This window comes from Toxotes jaculatrix, chromosome 1, assembly GCF_017976425.1.
Source record: "Toxotes jaculatrix isolate fToxJac2 chromosome 1, fToxJac2.pri, whole genome shotgun sequence".
In the NCBI taxonomy this organism is placed as follows: Eukaryota; Metazoa; Chordata; class Actinopteri; family Toxotidae; genus Toxotes; species Toxotes jaculatrix.
In genome coordinates this window covers 3775167-3797343 of record NC_054394.1, presented here as the reverse complement: position 1 = coordinate 3797343, position 22177 = coordinate 3775167, and the positions used below count along the sequence as shown (strand labels likewise).

General features: G+C 40.9%; 1 protein-coding gene across 2 annotated transcripts in view; it reads right to left on the bottom strand.

Moving 5' to 3' along the window:
• Positions 1-304: 304 nt before the first annotated feature.
• Positions 305-22177, bottom strand: part of znf536 (zinc finger protein 536) — a 205201-nt gene continuing 183328 nt past the window's right edge. For both annotated transcript variants that reach the window (XM_041033530.1, XM_041033538.1), the window contains one exon: positions 305-2981. In XM_041033530.1, coding sequence (XP_040889464.1) covers positions 2827-2981 — 155 coding nt within the window. In that variant the 3' untranslated portion in view covers positions 305-2826. The remainder of the gene's footprint in view (positions 2982-22177) is intronic.

The following is a 22177-nucleotide window of genomic DNA, read 5'->3' as shown; positions in this document are numbered from 1 at the left end:
GTTGTTTCACGACAGCTTCTTCGCGAGCACCTTTGGGAGACAAAGCGGTACAGACAGTAATTTAGTTGTGTATATTCGACATTGTGACCACAGTCCGTGAAGCTTTGCCAGCAAACTGACTTGAGAGATAATAACTCGTATTGGAAGTGATGGACTACTCTCCAAACAGTTTACCTACTTCTCATCACACAGTGACACTCCAACGCGGCAGTTCACCTTCCTGATTCTCGCTCTGTCAGAAATGAAGAAATTAAAAACATGACACAGGCCGTTGCTCTGTGACAATCCTTTTTTTTTTTTTTTTTGTTTGAATACATTTTATTTTTATTATAAGTACAGTTCAGTAGTTACAAAACGAAGCATCTGCCATGAGGATACAGCAAAACATAAAGAGTGTTCAGCTCACAAGACAGGTTTTGTACATAATATGTGGAGTGGAATGCTCATTATAGCTGGTTCAGAGGAGGAGAGAGTCCAAACAAGACTCTCACCATTAATCTCTCATCTTTACACTGCTGGAAAACAGAGATAGGGTCAGAGGTCAAAGCCATTGGTCAGTGCCTCCAGTAGGACGAGTCTGATTGGTTCACTCAGACCCCATTCCCAGAATTCCTCCCTTCAAGCACCCTATTACATTTCACTAGAACCTTTACTTCTCGCTTTTCATGTCTCACTGTTATTATTATTTTAGTTTTAAATCCCCTCTTTTCCTTGTATATTGAAAATGAAAGAATGGTTAATTGTAATCTACATGTATCAAATTTAAAAAAAAAAAACAGAGGTTGTACTGCAGCGAAATCTCGTCAGGTTGGAGTTTGAGCACTGAATCATGCTGCTGCTAAAGCAGTAATGGGCCTATGCTGCAGGTCAAAGGGGGATTTGCATACAAAAGACATCTGGGTAACAATTTGTCAAAGCCACATACAGTATAGAGGTTGATCAAACTTAAAAAATGGAAGTATTATATTTGGACTGTATATACCGACTTAGAATTTTTCTCTGGGTTCACAAAAAATGACGTAGAAACATTTCACAAAGCCAAGGGACACACAAACACACACCTTCAGTTTAGTTAGTTAGCTAGTTTTATACTGTATAGGTTGGATTTATAATACTATCACAGTGCCAAATACTTCTGAGAACCAAAAAAAAATGAAAGAAATAAAGGATAAAGTCCCTCTATTCATAATGAATTCTGTATATATGGGGGGGGGGGGGGGGGCAAATATGTTTGCAGCACAGGAGACGATTGTCATCTTTTTCCTCTTTTTTTTTTTGATCAGTAAATGGAGAAGGCATTAATGTACAGTACATATAAAATTAAAAATAAAATCAACCCTACATCCTACAGTCTAGCACAGCTACATAGCTTTGTAGAAGCAATAACAGATGACTTGTATCTAAGGCTATACACAATATGTCTTTTTTCCCATTTTTTGTTCTTTTTTTCTCATCTTAAAGTAAATACATCAAACCATTTTCAGTAGTCATTAACACTGTGCAACAATGATCGGTGGCAGTATTTTACAAACATCTGCAACACTAGAGTCCTTGAGGTTGACATGAGAGATGAAGTGAAAGGGGTGGAAGGTGATAAAGAAAGAAACAGTTCCCCCCTTTTTGTTGTTTTTGAGATCTTTTTTGTTTTTTTTTCGTTTGTTTTTTAATTCTGCTCTGTCAAACTCTAGAAGAATGCCAACCTTCTGAGAATGTGGCTGTGCAAACTACTGTCACTTCTTTGCTTTTCCTTGTCACAAATGTTTTAAAACTTTTGTTTTCACTTTTTTTTTAAACTACTGTATATCTCTCTATGTACATTAAGCATCTATGGGCGCTGTGATGAATGATACAGAACAAGAAAAATAGACAAAGGAAGCCACATGGCAGGGTGAAGGCCTGCGCCGGCCTGGTTATGGAGAGGGGATTTAGTATTGTAAGTACATTTAGGGCAGTCTGAATATTCTGTCCTCTTCACAATAATCATTAGCACCACCATCATCAAAAGTCGGCAATAGGTTTTTTTTTTTGTTGTTGTTTTTTTTTCACCAGCAATTCCATATTACTTCTGGAAGCAAACTTGTATTGTAGATTGTCATATGGTGCCCTGTCCTTTGTCAACCATAATCAGTATGATGCATGGTCATGGGACATAAATAGTGACTCTGTGACAGCTGATAGGACAGCCAAAAGTGGCTGGTGTGACAGGACATGTGCTTGGTCTCTGTCAACAGTCTGGTAAAGTTGAGTTTCTATTCTACAGTAGAATACATTCCAGTACAATATAATGGTGGTCCGTGGACTTGTGAAATAACTGTCTTCTTCACTTAGGAGAGAAAAGTCTTTGAAAGCATTTGATTAAGCACAACACTTCAGTCCTAACTAAAAAAAGACATACCTTTCTAGCTCAAGGAATGTATCAGAAATTGTGGGGCCAGTTACAAGAATTGCTAATCAGACAGGTAGTTTCATCAAAAGAAAAAAAAAAAAAAAGATTGTATAAGAGATAAGACAACAAAGACAAGGGGCATTCAGACCACAGGAGACAAAACAGGAAAATTGCTGTCACTTTGTTTAGTGTCCAAGAATGCTTGCAAAAGCCATTAGGTCCATCTCGTAAATCCGTCCCCAAAGGAAACTCCCAAACTTTCCTTCATATAGTTCTCGCCTTCTCTTGACTCTGACGGTAGTATGTGTTTTTTTTTTTCATCTTAAATAAAGTCTTTGTTATAGTGTATTCCTTCATTTATCCTTCATCCTCCTCATCATCATCGCCTTCATCATCATCATCCTCATCCTCATCATCCTGCCTTGCTCCGGTCTGGGCCATTAGTCTTTGTTTACAGCTTGGGCATCCAGCCCCTCAGGGTCGCCTAGGTTATGGTTGTTAGGGTGGTTAAGGTCGTTGTTAAGATGGTTGGGGTCGTGGGTCAGCGCGGGGTCATGGGTCATGGGCTGGTCCTCCTCTCCCACCCACAGATGCACTACGGCCAATGAGAGAACAAGAGGCAGATTAGCACCACGGACCCAACAAACCGACCCCACTCTGCACACAGACACACACAGATACACACACACACAGACACACCCTCAGCATTGCATCAAATGATCAGTAGGGTCAAATGGATGGATTAGATATGGCCAATTGTGTCAAATGTTAAAGACTTTTCATGGTCACTTCACCCAAATCACAGAAAAAAAAAATGTATTCACAGGAAGTCTTCACTTTAGCTGTGGTTTAATTTTTCCAGGTTGTGAGTCTTGTGGGTCTCCACCCTAATACATGGAATGGAATTTTGTTAGTGGTGCTCACAACATTTAAAAATTGCATTTGCGGTTGCATTTACGATTGCTGAATAATTCATAGACCTCAATGTCAACACTTTGTATAAAGTAGACCTAGTGAAAATTATTCACAGACCAATCTATAGATTGCCCTGAAATGCAGGGATGCAGTTTTTTTTTAGGGGCTGAACTGTGCTACTGTTGAAGTTTTTAAATATAATTTAAATATAAATTTCCCACAAGCAAAATTCAATTCACTTCATTCACTGTTGTGGTGGTTGAAATAATATAAAGATATCTCCAATTCTAGAGAGCTGAAAACAAAAGTCTCAGAATGACTAGATACTGCTCAACATAAGCAAGAAACTGGTAACTGTTAATTCCAGTGAACTGAACCTTGACTAACAGATGAGATCAGGAACAGGAAAACCTTCAGCTCACAGTCTCAAATTTGAGTTTTAGCGTTTACATGTGACATGTGGTGAGTATCTAAACATGCAGGGTGGACAATATAACAAGAACACCATAAAATAAAATACAGTCAAATACAACAATTCCCCAGATTACCTCCACGTCCATACAGAACACCTTAGAAATTAAAAGCATAACCTCATCATAACACTGTGGTTTGCATTGCATTGTACATGTTCCTGTTATTGTGCCCACCCTGTGATCTACTGCAACAATCACTATGAGTAAGTATGAGCAAGGTAAGAAGGTTTATTTCTTCCTAATTTTATTTTTGCATCTTCTGTACACAGGAGCTTACACTGTGAGATTGTGAGAGCTCAGTGAGATAATCATTTCTAAAATGATATGAGACGCTAACACATTATGGTTATGACAATGAGAGTAGTTTCATACTTGTTACAAGCAAGTTGGTTGGCTCAATAAGTGTGACAGGAAGTGTGACAGTGGGTGAGAAGTGAAGTGAGTAATTCTAATAAAAAGTTTTAAGACTCGGTGACACAGTAAGAAATGCATAACTGTAATTAGGTCCCATAGCAGCGGCCACTAAATAATACAACTTGTCCCCGGCCCCCCTCCTTTTTCTACACTTTCATTCCCTCAGCAACTTCTTAGAAAATTATTTTGCAATAAAACACCGCGGAACACATTTGCATGTCATGTTCTTTTAAAGTGGCGTTATGAATCTGACAAAACCAAATTAAAACATGGCTTTATTTGAACTGTGCTTTCGCAAGGATGGAAATGGATATCAAAATGAAAGTGCCACTGTAACAGAGGAAAAATAAAGAGCTAATAACATGATAAAATATCTCTTAGATTCAGCACCGAGTAATAACTCTCTAGCTGTCTGTGCGAGGAGTTAACAACCCCAACATCACTGTGCAACCAACGTTTACTTTGCCGTATATATCTCACATCGGCTTCTGCTTTTAATACTCCATGTTACTCACTTCAGATGGTCTCAGTGATGCTAAAGGATAATTACAAATACCATTTTTTTTTTTTTTAAATTCTAATTATATTACTGGAACCATTGATTGGAAAACTGGAACATATAAGATAAAATCTGAATCCTAATGCAAACTTATAATAGTCTAGATCACACAGAGCACATTAACATGATTAGCTGTGAAGGTACAGCTATGTACATTGAAGGACTGGTCTGTTTTACAGTCAGCTAACTGGTGTTTCTTCATCAAATTTGCAGTACATCTCAGATTATACTGCTTTACTAGTAAAGGACATGAGTTCATAACCAACTTTCACCACAAGATGGCAAGCTAACACAGTAAATGAGACACTGAACCCTATGTATAGATGAGCTGAGCATACCTCTACATATATTTAGGCTAAGAATTTCCCTATTGATGGAGACTCAGTTTCAACATTTCTGTATTAAAAGTCCTAACAAAATGAGAATCTCATTTAACAAAACCCTACTGAAAACAATAAAAGACGGCAACATTAAACATCACTCATTTGTTCATGTCCCTGAGCTTTACTGTGACAATTTTTATTTTATAGAACTAAAGTTTCTATAAAATAAAGTTTCCTTGTTTTGGAGCTTCAAAAAGTGTCTAGTCTTCCCAAGGGCACTTCCTGCCTTTGACATCCCTGTAAAGAAACTTCCTGTAACGAGCTCCAGATTAGGCCCCATATTTGATTTTCACTGTTCATTAACTAAGCCACCTGGAATGTTATTATTTAAGCACGGTGCTCCTTCTCCCCAAACAACTGCCGCTGCGAAGGGGGAGAGATTTCCTGGCCAACTTTATAGATTTAGCATAACTTCCCCTCACAGTTTTTAATTTCCCATTCGGGCAGGCGGCAGATGCACCTCACAGACACAGAAAACCTGCCTGGCATTCATTTATCACATGAATTCAAAGCTTATCTGTTTGTTTCCTTCAAAGATTCTGCTGCTCTTTGGAGCTGATGCAGTGTGCATACATGATGGAAACACGATGGCATTATGATATCAATAAAAATATATCTAAATATAAATACTTAAGCCACGGAACGACAGTTGAAGCTCCAGTGAAAACGTTCCTACCTCCTCAACACTTTTAAAACACAATGTGAAAGAGTAAGTACGCCCTCCTGTGGTGTGTTTTGAGATAGCAGATGGCGATAGGGGTGGATGTTGGGAAGGAGAGGACCAAGGAAAGGAAAACATATGGTGTGAGGACACACAGCTCCAGGATCCATCCACTGTTAATACATGTGTCATGCTTAACAGAATGGATAAATGGGAAGCAGAATGGAACAATGGCATACCACTGCACTCTGAGCATGTGTCGGGGACCGCCTAAGGTTACAGTGGCCTGTGTGTGTGTATGTGTGTGTGAATAAGAGTGAGTGTGTGGTCTCAGATGTATCACCTGACATTAATAGCAGTCTGTGAAAACATCACACAACAGGCACTCACCAAGCAGAGGCTGGCATTTTGCAGTGCAGCTCCCTATGATTCCTGAGACTTGTAGAGCATTTCTTGATTTTAAAGCCAACACAAACGAATCAGAAAAGCTGGTGCTTCTGTTTCAGCATCTTCCCACTTTATTCTTTGTGTTTCTGGAGACCATTAGGGTCTAGCTAATATAGATTTTTGAAGATTGAGAGGTGATTAAAAAAAAAAAAAAAAAAGATCGAACCTGCCCTCAAACGGCATTTTGTTCAACTTCAATTCAAGCTTTTGAAACAGCAGCATAAGATGCTGAAACTCATGCTGACTTAAACAGTCAGTTCCAGATTACCTACATTTCTCACTTCCCTCTTGCCGTGCAGATTGCTTTGGTCTTATTCTGCAACATTTTGAGAAATCTGTCCCTGAGATTTCTGTCTCCACTCCAAAGTGGGGTGAATGGAATTTTGTTTTTGGCGCTCACAGCATTGTAAAAAAAAAAAAAACAGCGTTCCTGTTACCCTGGATAATCCGCTGAACATACTGTCAACAGTTATTATCATATGGATATCGTTAGTTCTGTGAAAATCTTTCACAGTGAGCTTTGTGAATTATCCAGAGTAATCAGAGTAAACACCAGCATGTTGAATTCTTTCTGTTTTTCGATGCTGTAAACGCCACATCCTAAAATCTTACCTACCACTATTGTACTGAAGTGAAGGCAGAAATTACACAGCCAGATATCTCCAAATCTGGCTAAATAAAACCAAAACGATCTGCATGGTTAAATATCACCAGAGCAGTGGTTCCCCACCTGGGGATCTGGACCCCCAAGAAGAGTCACACGATGCATTTGAAGGTCACAAAATGATTAACAAAAGGAAAAACAAAGGAAAGCAGAGAAAAAAAACACATTTCTGCCACTTACAGTATTTTTTTCCATCTGTTCTTCTTGTGAATGGCTGAATGTATTTTATCTCTTATCAATTGAGGCCTTTAAACACCGGGGTCACAACCGGTAGGCTTATGTAACTGGTGACAAGTGGGTCACAAGTAGATGTTGCTTCATTTTGGACAAAGAAGTTTGGGAAAACCTACAAGAGGTAAGTGAGAAAATGCAGCTTCTTAGACAGGGAGAGGCAGGTTCTGTCTGAAGCAGCTGTGGAAACTCAGCTCCTCCACTGAATCGCAGTGTAGATGATTGGCTGAATGTCTGGTATTTACTGAAAATGATCATAAATCACACAGTGTATCAGTGTCACCTAAAAACAAACCACAACAGAAAAAAAACAGTCGGCATCAGAAGCAGCCTGGTTGCAGTGCATCATCTGGGATCATCTCTGTCCATATGGACTTTAATAGAGTGTAAAGTCGAGCTCTGTGAACAGAGTCTGTGCCACTGAAGGTGGCGGTGGCTCCTTTGTTCCCTCTCCCAGGCTTCCGGGCCCTACACTAGCAGAAAAGTGTTGTTCTTGGCACAGCCCCGTCACATTGTACAGCCCAGTATTTATAAATATGTAAATATGAGCAGCACCAGGCATAACACGGCCCGCTTGTATACACCAAGGAGGAGCGGCAAGGAAGAGAGTGCACACAACCACTCCCCCCCACCCACCCACCCCATCCCCCAACTAAAAATTGTATTTTTAGATGGTTTTAATGAATACAGGATGTTTATAGTTACCATTCCCTGTGATTCGCACAAAAGACTAGAAAAATCCACATCCACCCTGCCACCCCTCCTCTGCACCCTTCCCACCCTCCTCCCCCCTCCCTCCCCCAATCCCTCAAAGCACTACTAAAGAAGAAGAAGGGGTGAGGGAGAAAAAAAAAAAAAGCAAATTTGTGGTGAAACGCAGCAGGATTGTTGTGCTCTCAGTCTGCTTTCGACTCAGATCCCTATTAGACAAACAGAGTGTGGTGTTAAGGTGCAACAAAGAGTGACGAAAAACTCCTGTGTGCGGGTGGAGAGTGGAGGGGGGGGGGGGGGGGGGCGTGAGAGAGAGAGACGAGACAAGATGTGCAGCGGAAAGGTTCCTCACAAAGCGACTTCAAGGTGGAACACAATTTGTGTGTTATTTCTGTTTTTTAAAGTTGCAAAAATAATACAAAAGCCAAATCAATATGTGCGAGGAGTGGGTAAAAAGGCTACCTGTTTTCTGTTGTCTGTGATAATGTGTTTTTTGTGTGTGATGACTCCATGTCAACTTGTTTTCTTTTTATAAACTCTGTTTTGTTTTGCTGCAAACTCTTGGGTCTAGTACGAGGTGATGCATATGACAGGATGAAAAGATTCAGAGGAGGGAAAAAAAAAGGAAAGCAAGTAAAATGTAAAAAAGAATGATTGCAGTTGGGGAAACACAATGAAGAGAATGTTAGTGGCCTCTTTCTATCTTTCGCTCTCTGTCTCCAAAACTATTTCTGAGGCTAAAAGATTGCCGGCTTGATAATACCTCCGCTGAGCAATTTAAGCCCAAACACTCTGATGCTACAATCTGTCTTCTCTGCCTGATAGCGCTTTTCTCCCCTCTCCTCTCCAAATTACTTTCTTTCATATCTAATTATATTTGCTAATGATCTTATAAGAGAATAATGGAATGTGCTTGATCTATTACCTTTTTTTTTTCAATACATAAATACAATGCGGGGGGAAATGACTATTGGAGACAGGAGGAAATGTTTTTTTTTTTTTTTTTTTAATGTTTTTGATGAGAGGGAAAATGAAGCTGGGAGCTGCAGGGTCATTAATGGGCAATGAACACAGAGGTCATCTCTCATATTCTCTTTGACATTTCTCTCATCTGATGAGCTGAAACAATCACAACCTCATCCACACTCTCCATTCTGCCCCTTTGCTTCGCTATTTCTCGGTAATCTTCCAGAGATCCACACCTGAAGTCTCCTTGATCTTCTAATGGAAACATCTAACTTTGTTAGGTGCCAATTCAGCATCTCTTATTTATGCTCTGCTTTTGCATTTAGCCTTAAACTTTCAAAGCTGAATCTTAATCTAAATATCACAGTCTGTTGTGGAGAAGGCCACACGAGAGCCTCCACAAACTCTGTCTGGGGGTTTTGAGAGGGGACTAGGTGGCCCCACCTTCTGTAGCAACACTTAAAAGGCCAGGCTGCAGATTGAATTTTCAAAATATGTGGCAGTTTCAATCCTGTACTTTCTCTGAGTTCAGCCTTTGTACAGATTTTCACAAACTCACGCTGAAGAAAAATAGTAGTTCTATCTTTGCCTATTCAAATAATGGCTTTCTGGTGTTCAGCTTACACTCACAAAATCCATTGGCCTTTTAACTGAATAGCTCTTCTCTCTTTCTGTTGCCAAACCCCTGTCCCGTCCTGTCCCTCCCTCGCTCCCTTCCTCTTAAGCCTCTTCTCCATTCTCCATTCTTCCCTCTTTCTCTTCCCCCCTATTATTTTTTTTTTCTCTCCACAGGCCGTAGGACAAGCCAAGCCATGACAGGCACTCTAAACCCCCTGTATTAATGGAAGGAAATGGCATTCGATCCCTGTTTGATCTCCTAATCATTTCTGATGAAATGATAATTAGTGCCCTTCCAATCCTCCCACAGAGGAGGAGAAAGGGGTGGGCTGAGGGGGGAGTGGGTAAATACATAAATATATTTTTAAAAAAAGAAAAAATCCTCTTGCCTTTTGGACCCCAAATGACATCTCTGTCACCAAGTCGGGCATGTTCATAACCAACAAGTGCTTTCCTTCTCTCCTGCAAATTTCCCATCCTTTACACACAGGGAAGGAGGATATACACACTAACGCACACTCAGACACCAAGAGACACAGTGCCTGGCGACTGCTGTCTGTGATTCTTTTCAGCTGACATAATCCTGATTGATTCGTTCAGCAGATAAAAACTGGGTCCACTTCTGCCCTTTTACTGGGGGGGATGGAACATAATACGGCCTTTTATTCAGCAACAATGTAACATAATGGCGTTGGAATGTGCAGGGGAAAAAAGGCCACATCTTAAATGCTTGTGACACACAAAGAGAGAGAGAGAGAGAGAGAGAGAGAGAGAGAGAGAGAGAGAGAGAGAGAGAGAGAGGGGGGGGGGGGAAAGCAAAAAAAAAAAAAGACACTGAAAATTAAAAAAAAAGAGAGAGAAATAAATGATTAAACCCTGGTGCCCTGGTTCTACCAAGGTCAAATGAAGGCTGTTATTTTGGAGAACTTGTTTTCTTTCTGGCTCTTTTTGTCTCTTCTGGGTGTGGCAGTGTGCATTCACAACTTTGTGTGTGTGAGTCTGTCACTTCGGAACTCCACATTGCCTTCATGTTCTCACAGGGAAAACAAGGATTTGAAGTCTTGAGTTTCCTAATCATCACCGTCCCTTTTCTGAAAAAAGGATGCTTTTGTATGGGGGGGGGGGGGGGGGGGGGGGGGTCAGGACCAGGTGAGATCTCACGTCCATGGATTGCAGCCACTCTTTTCTTATTTATTTATTTATTGTCTTTTGCTTTTTTTTTTACTACATAGCACAACTACATGTGTGCTTACATGACCTAACATCCCTCTGTCATTCCCTGTGATAGGGACAAAGGATAAAGGCCGCTCCAGTGGATGTTTGTAATAGTGCCCTCAGCTGTACAGTCTGAGCCAGTCTGCTGTAAGGCACTGACAAATTGGGTTTGTATTTTCCACAACAGCTTGAGGCTTTGAAAAGAAAAAAAACTGCCTGAGCAGCATAATCTCACGTCACAGAGTTTCTTTAACGTGATTATCTGTTATTAAACATATCAACAGTACTTTGGTGTGGTTTTTTTTTTTTTGCTGTAGATGGTATTTCTTACACTGCAGTGATCTATTGCCATTGTACTACTACCACTACTACTACTACTACTATTGTTATTACTGAAAAGAACAAGAGGAAGAAGAATGTGTTGATTTATTTCATGTCATGGGAAGATTAGCTCTGAGTTGATAGAAAGTATAAACCTATTTAAAACTGTGAAATGCAGGATGTTTAATCCAACAATAAGCTTTTTTTTCCCCCTAACTCAGTAAGAAGTCAACATTTTAGAGAAGTTTTAATCTAACTATGAATATGTTTAACAGTAGAATGACATACTATGGAGTATTTCAGTCTGTTGTATCCTCTCATGACCTTCAGACTTTCAATTTCCAATCATAACACACACACACGAACCGTTTCCTTTACTGGGCCTTGAAAACACCTTGGCAGTTGTTTGGTTTTTAAGAACAGCACCAATAAACTACCTAACACAAGAGAGGACGCGGCCTTCCTGCCAGTCAATTGTAGGCTATTAATTGTAGGCACTAATCTGCAAGCCACGGCCTTCCCAGACGTGTTTGGTGTTATCCGCACCAGCACAGAGGTGGTGACATATCTGGTTACTAATTCAGTGTGGCATGAAGCCAGGTGGGAGATGGGAAGGAAGAAGGAGTCTGCAGATCAGCCATTGAAATGTGTCCCCACACCCATCCATTTGACTGTGGAAGAAGAAGAGGAGGACAGACAAAAGGAGTGTGATGACAAAGTATGGAGGATGTATGTAGATCACAGAAGGAGGAGAAAATGAACTAGAGACACAGCAGCAAATAGGGCAATATTATATAGGGCAATATGCATATATAGGGCAACAGTAAGTGTGTTGCCCTGTTAAAGTCTATAATATACTCACTCATAAAGACAGACACAGACAGAAAAAAAGTAGGAATATGTTATAGTCATAAATCTCAACCTCAAACAATAAGCCAAAATATAAAACACCAGGCCTTTCACTAAATATGGATACTGGTGAGTCAGTACCCTCCACCTCTGGAGGCTCCTCCTACAATCTCAACAATCAGTGGCTTCAGTGGAAAGATTTCATTTTAAATACTTGCATCAATTAAACTCTAGTAAAATGGCCAAAATGAAAAGGGGAAAAAAAAGGTAAAGAAAAAAGACAGAGAACAGGGAGGAATCCCAGAGAGATTTAAAAAACAAAAATGCAGATACTGAGATGAAAAGAAGTCAAGTCTCTACAGATTAACAAGACAGACAAGCAGAGGAGCAGTAGCGACCCAGCCCCAGCTATCACAGTCATCATTTAACCTGTCGCTGGCTCAGAGCATTACCATGGCACGAGGAGACATCTCCCAAGCTTCCAAGTGTTACAGATACATAAATGATAGCAGTTTAGAATGTGAATATGGAGATGGCTCCGAGGACCGGGTGGTTGGTTGGAGTCGGCAGGAAGGAAGAGGAGGAGGAGGAGGAGGAGGAGGAGGAGATACGGGCTCTGTGAACAACTGTAATATGGGCATCAATTTAGTATATTAAGGTGCAGGCACTTGCCATATGTTAAAGCTCTACTAGGCAAGACTGTCAAGATTTATGGAAGCTGAAACAGTTCTCAATTACTGCTTACTCCCAATGTTTCCTGGAGCAGCTTTAATCTGAGTCCAGTGTTGCACTTGTACATTGACTATCATTGTATTCTATCATTTAAAAGAACACTTAATCAAGAAATAAATAAATGGAAATGTATGCAAAGCCTATATCTCAATAAGATCACACAGTGTTGTTCTGTTGGTATGTAGTGTCCTATAATTTCAGAGGTGAGTACTGGTCCGAGTAACGGTGGGACTCCCTCCAGCCAATGGGGGCTAGGATGGCAGACATAAATTTAAAGTGAATGAGGTTAAATGTAAAAGGTACATTTTCAAAAGTTTAAAAAAAAAAGTTTTAAATGGTATAATACATTTCACAAAAATCAAGAAGCACTTTGAGATGACGTGGCTATTTACTCACCTATCACTGTCTTCTTAGCCTCTGTCTTTGTTCCGTGTTTAAGTTGAACTTTAAGTTCATTTCTTTTTCTTTTTTCTATTTTCTTTTCGGCAGATACGCGAAGACACAGACACAATAGCTTAGCTTTGCTAATAACCCACTGCATTTGTGTTACTCATTTCTCTTTTTCTTCCTCTCACAAGCTCCCGATAAACACACATTTAAATCACTAAATCAGTTTTCCATGATGTAACGAGAGAAAAAAGGCAGAGAGAGTGAGAAATAAAAAAATGTGGAGCACCTGGTTTCTTTTTAACACGGTTTCACAGGCTTTCAGTGGTCTCTGATGATTCAACAGTTGCTGCTATAAACATCTGCTGCCTGCTCTTAGCAGATCTCAATTAAGACTCACACAGCCGGCAACACCATACCTTATTTATGCTTAGGCATTTCCTTTTTTTTTCCAATATGACAAACAAGGGAAAGAGGCCAAAAGGTCTGACAAACACCATTCAAAGAGGACATGCTGTACATTACAAGGTACGAGGTGGAACGAGAGAGACGCTGAGAAAGGGTTGGAGGTGCTGGCAAGAGATTTCAGAAAAGACGCATTCTTGCCAACACTGGCAGCACTTTTAAGAAAATAAGAGCAAGCCAAAAAAAAAAAAGAAAGAAAGAAATAAAACAACAACAAATGTTGACGAGCAGAGGTCTAAAGCCCTCCCTCGTTTGTTTTCATGCCATTTTTACATTTTTTTTTTTTTTATTTTAAAGAGGCACCCGGCACTCAAAAGACGAAGAAGAAGAAGGAGTGAGTGTTGATATGATTATGTAAATGTAAACAGGATTTCCTGCCGACTGGAAGCCGTTTTTCTCTCTCTCTCTGACCCATTCTCCTTGCAAATCTTCCATTTAAGACGAATTCCCCCGGGGAGGCCGCTCCGCTGTTACTTAACGGGATAATTATGATATACGAAACCTTTCCAAGATCAGCCCCCCATTCCCCACCCTCCACACACACACACACACACACTTACTCTTCCTCCTCATCTTTGCCTTCTCCCCGACTCTCTCCGTTTTCTCTTTTTCTGTGTGTCTCTCACTCTCATTCATTTCCTCTCGGGCCTTTCCTCTGCCTTCTGTCTGTCTTGGACAGTAACACTGATGTGTCTCTGAGCTGTCCAAATAACCATGAACTTAGGTTCAAATTATATGGGTTTCTGAAGGCCAATGTTGACACCACTATTTTTGGTTTGAAGCTGTCGATACTGAACCTTATTTCCACCAGAATTTAATCCTTGCCATTGTGGAAATGCCTCTGAAATAGCCTTTAGTCCATCATCTGTCACAAAAATGTATTTGAATCCTTTCAGGCTCTACAGCTCTTAGAGCGGTATCTTATGCCTCTTAGGCAATGCAAGAAAAATCTGAGGTTGTATTATTACATTAAGATGAATTTACAAAAGAAATATTAGAACAAATATTTTTAAAAAAGTGCAGGAAAATTAATTGTCATGATGACTTTTTCTAGCTCGTTCCCTGTAGCTATGGTGAATAATTTAGCTCAGTCATATCAAACCGGCTGATGCCTGATTTATTAAAATGCCAGTTTAACTTTTTAAACAAAACAACAAACCTGTCTATCTCTATTTAAAGGTCCTGTCAAATGCATATTAACTGTACTTTCTTATTATGATATTCTACCAGAAACAATTCAATATACTCTGTGAAAATGTGTGTTTTCCTTGCTCCCCACCTAATTACAGTTAACTGTATTTAACCATGAAAAGCCTCACTGAGATTAAAAATCTCTTTTACAGGTTGTCATGGCTAATTCTCGAAAAGTTCCACCCGGAAAGAAGTGGGATCATCTCTCCCTGTTAGCAGATTGTTTTGTGTTCTGTAATTCTAAAAATAAAATACTTTAAGGCACAATTAAAAACCTCTCACAAGCAGCAGTTTGGCAGTCGGTCATTCAGTCTTTACAAACATATGCCACGCAGCCAAGCATTGTGCATACACGCAAGAGCTTCATTTTAAAACCTAGCAGAGATCTCAAAGTGTCTAAAGATGCCAAAAATGTCAGACTGAATTTTAGGAAAATGCTTAAAAGAAAATAAATAAATAAATAGCTATTATTGTTACCTAAGGAGGATAAAAGAGAAAACTTGGAAGTTTTTAAATGAGGTTTTGTGGGAGTTGTTGTCTTAACTGAGTGTTAAGCCTGTATAGATTTTAATGTTGACATTTCAGGCCTGTTCCATTCAGCTATGAAAATCGTCTTTTCTAACAAACCCTTCATCTCACTTGGACCTTAACACCATGACCTCACAATGGAAGAAGTGAGCAGCAATCACACTATACTCCACATATTCCTCTGCTATCCCACCATGCAGTGTGTCTGTATGTGCGTGTATGTATGTATAGCTGGGTCCTTTCCATAATATACTGTTTTTACCCTTTGATCTCTCCCAAGCCGAGCAGTCTCTCTCCGGAACAAAGAAATACATACTTTTGATATCAAGAATCAGCAGTGTGTAAAAGAGTGAGCAGAAATCACGCTGCTCCAAACATTTCAAAATGCATACGTACAACTTAATTGCGAGTCTGTGTGGTTGTTTGGTTCCTTATTTACTCCTACAACTTTGTTACAGAGCCACACGTCAAACTATTTACGCGCTGGTGTAAGCACTTTCGGCTACGACTCTTTTCGCTTGACAACGGCCATAAACAGAGGAACGAGAGATCAAAACTGTTCATCAGAGAGCGTGACAGATGACAGATATGGCAAGTGATTTTCCATGATCTTCTGCGCACATGGGGGGGGGGGGGGGTGGACTTCAAGGGATGGAAAGAAAAAGGGGGAAGGGTGGGGGGGGTGGTGGCTGAACACAGGATGAAAATGAAAAAGAAAAGAAATGGGAAGAAAGAAATCAAAGAAAGGTTTCTTTCCACATGAGCTAGTGCAGCACAAGAAATGGCAAAGACAGAAAGTTATCACTTTCAATAACGATAACGATGCCGTGCGTAATAAGCAAAGCCGGAACATTATATTTCATATTGTGGATCAGACGCTGGTCACAATCATTAGTTTGTGTGCTCTGCTAATTGGGTGCTCATAAATTACACAAATGTAACCAAAGCCCAGCTTCCTGGATTTGTGCTCTGACCTTGAGTGGGCGCAGACATGACAGATGACATTAAAACTTTGTTAGCATATGGTGCAGTGATATATTTGACGAGAGAAGGAGGGAAACCATCCGTATAAGGTGTATGCCGAAAGAAGAGCAATATTGCCTTTGATCTTGTGTGAGCATTACAAATTATTTTATAAAGATAAATGCACTGAAATCCACTTCTGATTTTGATGTGCGGAGAATAATTAAAAAAGACTCTCCCTCTGCTCCTCCTTGCCTCTCTGCTCCCTTTCCCTCTCTGAACCATTGTTTTGCTGTTGAAATCCATAACATTTCTTTTGTTCCCCTACTTTCTGTAAGCCTGCTCTCTTATTTTCCCAAGGCCAAGAAACTTCAGACATGAGAACCCCTGATATAAAACCAGGGAAATTTACCTGGGATTAGCAGCCATTGACAAATAACCTTGGTGATAGATGCACAGTAGATTTGGTTCAAAGCTCTCCCGGCAGCCTCAAAAGAGATTAGTTCACTTCTTATCAGGTCAGCCGCGTCGCCTGGGAAATGTGTTTAAAGTCACATTGATTTATTGAAAGATTCCCCAATAAGAAGATATCGCTCGACTTAAGGAGTGTGTGTGTGTGTTCCTATGTGTGTCATGTGAATGCGCGCCTCTAATAAATTACACTGCCTGTTCAAGCTTTAAGAAAAAAAAAAAAAAAAAAAGCTTGACACAAAGACATTTTCAACAAACGAACAGTGTGCTTCAAACCAAAAAAGCACTTCTAGATAACTAGTGTTGAATACTGCTGCTGGAGAGAGACATTCCCATCCTCTCTCCACCTGTCTTGCCCACTCTCTCAGTCTCTCTCTCTCTCTCTCTCTCTCTCTCTCTCTCCATTCACCCCATGCTGGTAGTGCTGCTGAAAACAGTGATTGTACAGTGGTGAGACACAGAGTGACACTGACAGGGAGGTATAATAAGGCCTCTTTGTTCCCCAGAGAGAGAGAGGTAGAGAGACATGCAGATAGAGAGCAGCTTTCATTTACACCATTACCTTCTTAAGCGTCATTATCAGGCCAAGGAGAAGAGGACTGTGGGAAAGCGGGTGGGGCCACCAATGAGAGAAATGACAGATATGACATGTCGCTCACCAGGTCCATCTGAGGGATGACATTCTCAATTCTTCTCTCTCTTTCTTTTGCGTACGCGCACGCACACGCATGCACACGCACGCACGCACGCACACACACACACACACACACACACACACACACACACACACACACACACACACACACACACACACACACACACAGTTTTAAGTTTGTCTTGTTCACTCTTTCACCTTTAATTTCTCCTTCCATCTCATCCTTTTTTCTTAATGTTTCTTCGTGGGCCAGCCTTAAAACAGACAACACACTTATTGTGTCTCTTTTTAGACTGTACAAAAATATGTGGACATGCAAACGTTACACCGATATGTCAATGTTGAGCTTTTTATCCCATCCACGAGCTTTAATACGCTGCTATAACAGCCTCCACACTGGTTTTAGGTTTTCCCCAGGATTTTGGAACTTGGCTGCAGGAATTTGCTCCCATTCAGCCACAAGAACATTAGTGGGGTCAGCCGCTGATGCTGGGCAATAAAGGGGCCAGTATATTTCAACAGGAGCGCTTGTCAGATGGTCAAACAGCATCTGAAACCCTGTCCCTGAACTTTTCCGCCCTCCGACAATTTCTGTAACTTTCCGAGAATTATGCCTGCTTCATGCAGCAATAAGCCAGGTGTGTGTGGATGTGGAAGTGAGAACGGTTTGAACTTCTCTCGCAAGTGTGTTTTTTTTTTTTTAACTCTTTCCACAACTATTTCTGTAATTTTTGGTATGTACAACCAAGTGCAACACTGTGGATTCATTCCAGGAGGGATGGAGTTGTCCCTGTATTTAAATAATTATTGCATCTCACCTCTCTGAGGTGGCAGGCCTCTCACTCCACCTTCGGATATGGCTGCTCAAAACAACTACTAATGATATAGTTATAATAAGAACAGTACTGACTTCTGATGTGGTCAAACAAGATGTTGTACAAAAAGCATATGGTGTTATTTCATTGCAAAGATGTTGAATGGTCTTGGTGTCAGCGCTCTATGCAGGTGTAAATCTTTTAATTCTGTCCTGTATGCCATCTAAACATACACATTTTGATGATTTTATCCTTGTGTCTCTTGATCATTGTGTCTTTTTCTATCTCTCTCCAAACGAAAACCTCCCACCATCCACCTCTCTCCCGTCTCCTTCCCCCTCCCTGCCTTCATCCACATACCTCCATCCCTTCTTTCTCTGTCTCTGTGTCAGTTTCCATGCTTCCTCCATGCCTTCGTCTATCTCTCCCGCTGTTTGCTTTTAACTCTTGAGGTCATCCGGGACCCCTGGGCAGCTATCCCAGAATGCTGAGACGGCTAACATCCTGTGGAGTTGCCTTCTGGACAGAGTGGACAACTGAGCCAGGACTCGATCGGTGCTCGGTCTCAGCCATGTATACAGACACTTCTACACCCAGAAAGAAAGAGGAATCTCCAAAGGTTCTTTGGTTAGACTGGTGGTTCTATACCGTATTGTACTAACTACAGCAAACCTCTTGTTGTTAAATGTAAGACATGTAGCACTGGAACATCAGTAAACCATTATCACCTTCATTTGTAGACATTGATGTAACTACCACAACCAACCAGCCAGACTGGCAGCTCCAACTGGTATGTTTAATGTGTTTTACATAGTGAACCAGACTGCTTTATGGCACAAACAGAGATTTCTTTAGAACACAAAATAGCTATAAAAGGGATCTGTTCTTCCAGAGCAAACTGAAGCAGAACTTTCAGAGTTTCTGGCAGGCAGATAGAGTGAGAGGCAAAAAATAAAATGCATAAAAATAAGACAAAGGAGGGAGGAAGAGAGGAAATATCCTCATTGTGTCAGGAAGCAACAGGATACAGGGAATGGTACAGTGGTGTAACGTAAAAAAAAAAAAAAAGTTTATTTACTTCAAGTATTGTACTAAAGAGATGTTAGCTGTCATACACACACAAAAAATGGGTTAGAGCACGTATGTCACAAGTGGCAAAGTTTAATCAGACACACACAAACACACACACAAACCCCTCCTCTCACAACTGAGCCTATAAAAAAACATACCATACAGATTGCAGTTTGAAGTAACTGAAACACTACGATTATAAAGTTGAACACTACGCAGCAGTGCGTATATCTGATAACCAAAACACTCTTGAGTTCCACAGAAGTTAACACAAGGGCCCGTGTCTCTGTGTCGCTGCTCAAGTGGAAAGCTATAATTAGCGATGGAGTCATTGCCTGAGTAATTCAACTACGCACAAAAACATGCAACAACGCGGTGCCTTCATGTAGAGTGGACGGGTAATAATAAGATGACAAGGAATCAGTAGTCAGATATCAGTGTTTGAATGTCCCACTAACACACACACACACACACACACACACACACACACACAGAATTACACACCTCGTCCTTCAGTGCAATGTGGCAACAACAGTGATGTCCAAATGAAAGGCCGTGCATATGTGTGTGTGCCTCTGTGTTCATGTGTTTGAGTGGTTGTGTGCGTGTGCATTCATCTAGTGTCTACCCCGTGCAGATAAACAGGCAAGCCGCTGATCAATACAAAACACAGAGAGTCAAAAACAATATCGCAGCATCAAGGCCTGTGTCTATAAAATGCCTGTGTTTATTCGATAGGGAGGGGGCAGAGAGGCTGAGGAGAGATTGGGTCTGCTTGACCAAAGATGGATGAAGAAATCAATCTGTACGTCTCTACGTCCAAACAAATGAGACAAATGTATCGATGCAAATAGGTCTCTCTTAACAAACGCACACAAGCACATGCATATCTTACATGCACCTGCAAGAACAGAATATCAGTCTGACAATTTAGTTTTAGAAGTGGAGGAAGACTATTTTGACAGTTTTGTTCAAATTAATAAAAAAAGAAAATCAAGAATTCTGGGACAGACATGTTCATGGCTGATTTTTACAGTATATTTGACTGTGTATTCTTTTCTTATCAAATATATAATAAGTTTATCTTTCATGACCACCTCCTCATTTTCTTATATAGTAACATATTTGCGTTTCAGCCTGACAGCACCATGTTGACATGCTTCTCTGACTGCGTGAAACCTATCTGTCCATGTGGCTGGACGGCTGGTTATCGCCGAGGGACAGCAATGAAGTCTGAAAGAGGATGATGAACGAGAGGGATAGAAACGGAGAGAGAGAAAGACAGACAGATGACTGCATAGGTCTTACAACATGTGTGTGAGAGATTGTGTTTGAGTGTGCGTCAAAGTGCTCCGGCCAGCGTCAGTCAAGAGCTGCATCAAACGCAACACCAAGCTTTTGGACACAATGATATCGACAGAATGTCAAGAACAACAGCGACTGACAGGAAGTGCGTGTCCATGTGTGTCTGTCTGCACAGCTTAGTGTTTGTGTAGCATCTTTACACCGGTGCATCTTGTTGTGTTTATGTGCATGTGTGCGTGCATGTGTGTGTGTGTCCGAGCCTTGTCAAAAACAAAGGAATCCAAATACACAGTTACGCATAAGCATAAATATCACTGGCTGTCAGTCAACTTCAAACAATGCAGCTGTAATCTCTGATAACATAAATACAAGCAGCTGAAAGCAGCCTGAAAAACTGCCACAGGAAAGAGCGCTGAGTGAACCTAGTCCTGCTCTGACCATTAAAGGCAACCTCACCACGTCTGCGCTCAAACTGAAATCTGAGTGAAGTTCGAAGGCTGAGGAAAGTGGCTGGTTGGATTCCAGCTCAGCCTGCATCGCATTCGCTTCGAGCTGACGAGAGTCGGTGGTCTGCGAGACAGCCGGACATATAAACACCACAAGGACTCCAAATCCCAGAGGTCTGTGCCTATGCTCGGAATCTAACAGGGTTCTGCTTGTCATCAATAATCCCAGTTGTCAGACCTCCCTGTCGACAAGGAGCAGATCTACATGAACACCCCCCCCCTCCCACTCTTCGTCTCCCGCATACACACACACACATACACACACTCAGTCTTTGATCTCTCCCCAGTGGATATATTCTATTTCCTATTTCCGTCATCACCTGGTTCTGATTTAGAGGTCAGGAGAGGGAGTGCTGGATCAAGCCAGGCTAAATAGCTGTCACTCACATCAACAGCATGGCTAACTAGCTGCTTTTTCTGCTGCTGAAATTTGGTTTAAACACCCTCTGTTTTCTTCTCCAGCTTCTTTTCCACCTATGCTGAATGTGTTCTTTCCTACAAAAAAGAAAAATGTTGCAAGTGTTCAACAAATGTTAAGCTCTACTCATAATTCACTGGCTGCACACTTGTGGCCACAAATGCCCTCTTTCTCAATAAATGGCTTTAAAGAAACAATCATTTGGTGTGTAACTAATCATGCTGCGGGGAACATTTCTCAATGCTTTTCCAAAGCAGGGAGACAAATAAGCGCTTTAGTATATTAGTGAGGCAAGGACAATATCTGATTTTGACCTCTAGATGGTGCTGATCTTTTAGATGTGTGACTCAGTGGCACAGTGTGTGCAAACAACCTGTGTGTGTTGTTGTATTGCATTTTGAGCTCTGAGCCATGTGTGCACAAGAATGTAGACATACATGTGTAAGAGTCATCCTGTGTCTGTGTTGTGTATGTCTGTGTTTTTTTTTTCTTTTTTTTTTTTTCCGCAGGACAATAAAAACATTAATTTGCCCTGAAATCATTTCTGACGTAAATGTAGAGCAGTGCCCATTGGAACCCAGTAATGAAGCATGCGGCATCTCGCCGGCTCCTAATTTGACTAGTTAAATGACTTCATTACGTGTCTAACAGACAGAGGCAAATTTTTTCTGGTCAGTTGAGGCTCACTTACCCGCATCCTGGTGTTGGGGAAATGTCTATGTCTCTGGCTGAATGACTGACTGACTGACTGGCTGAGTGACTGGCTGGCTGGATCTGGCTCATTCTCTCTGCCACTGCCTTTTTTTTTTTTTTTATCTTTTCTAAAATGGAGTGATGTTTAGAATACAAGTGAGGAT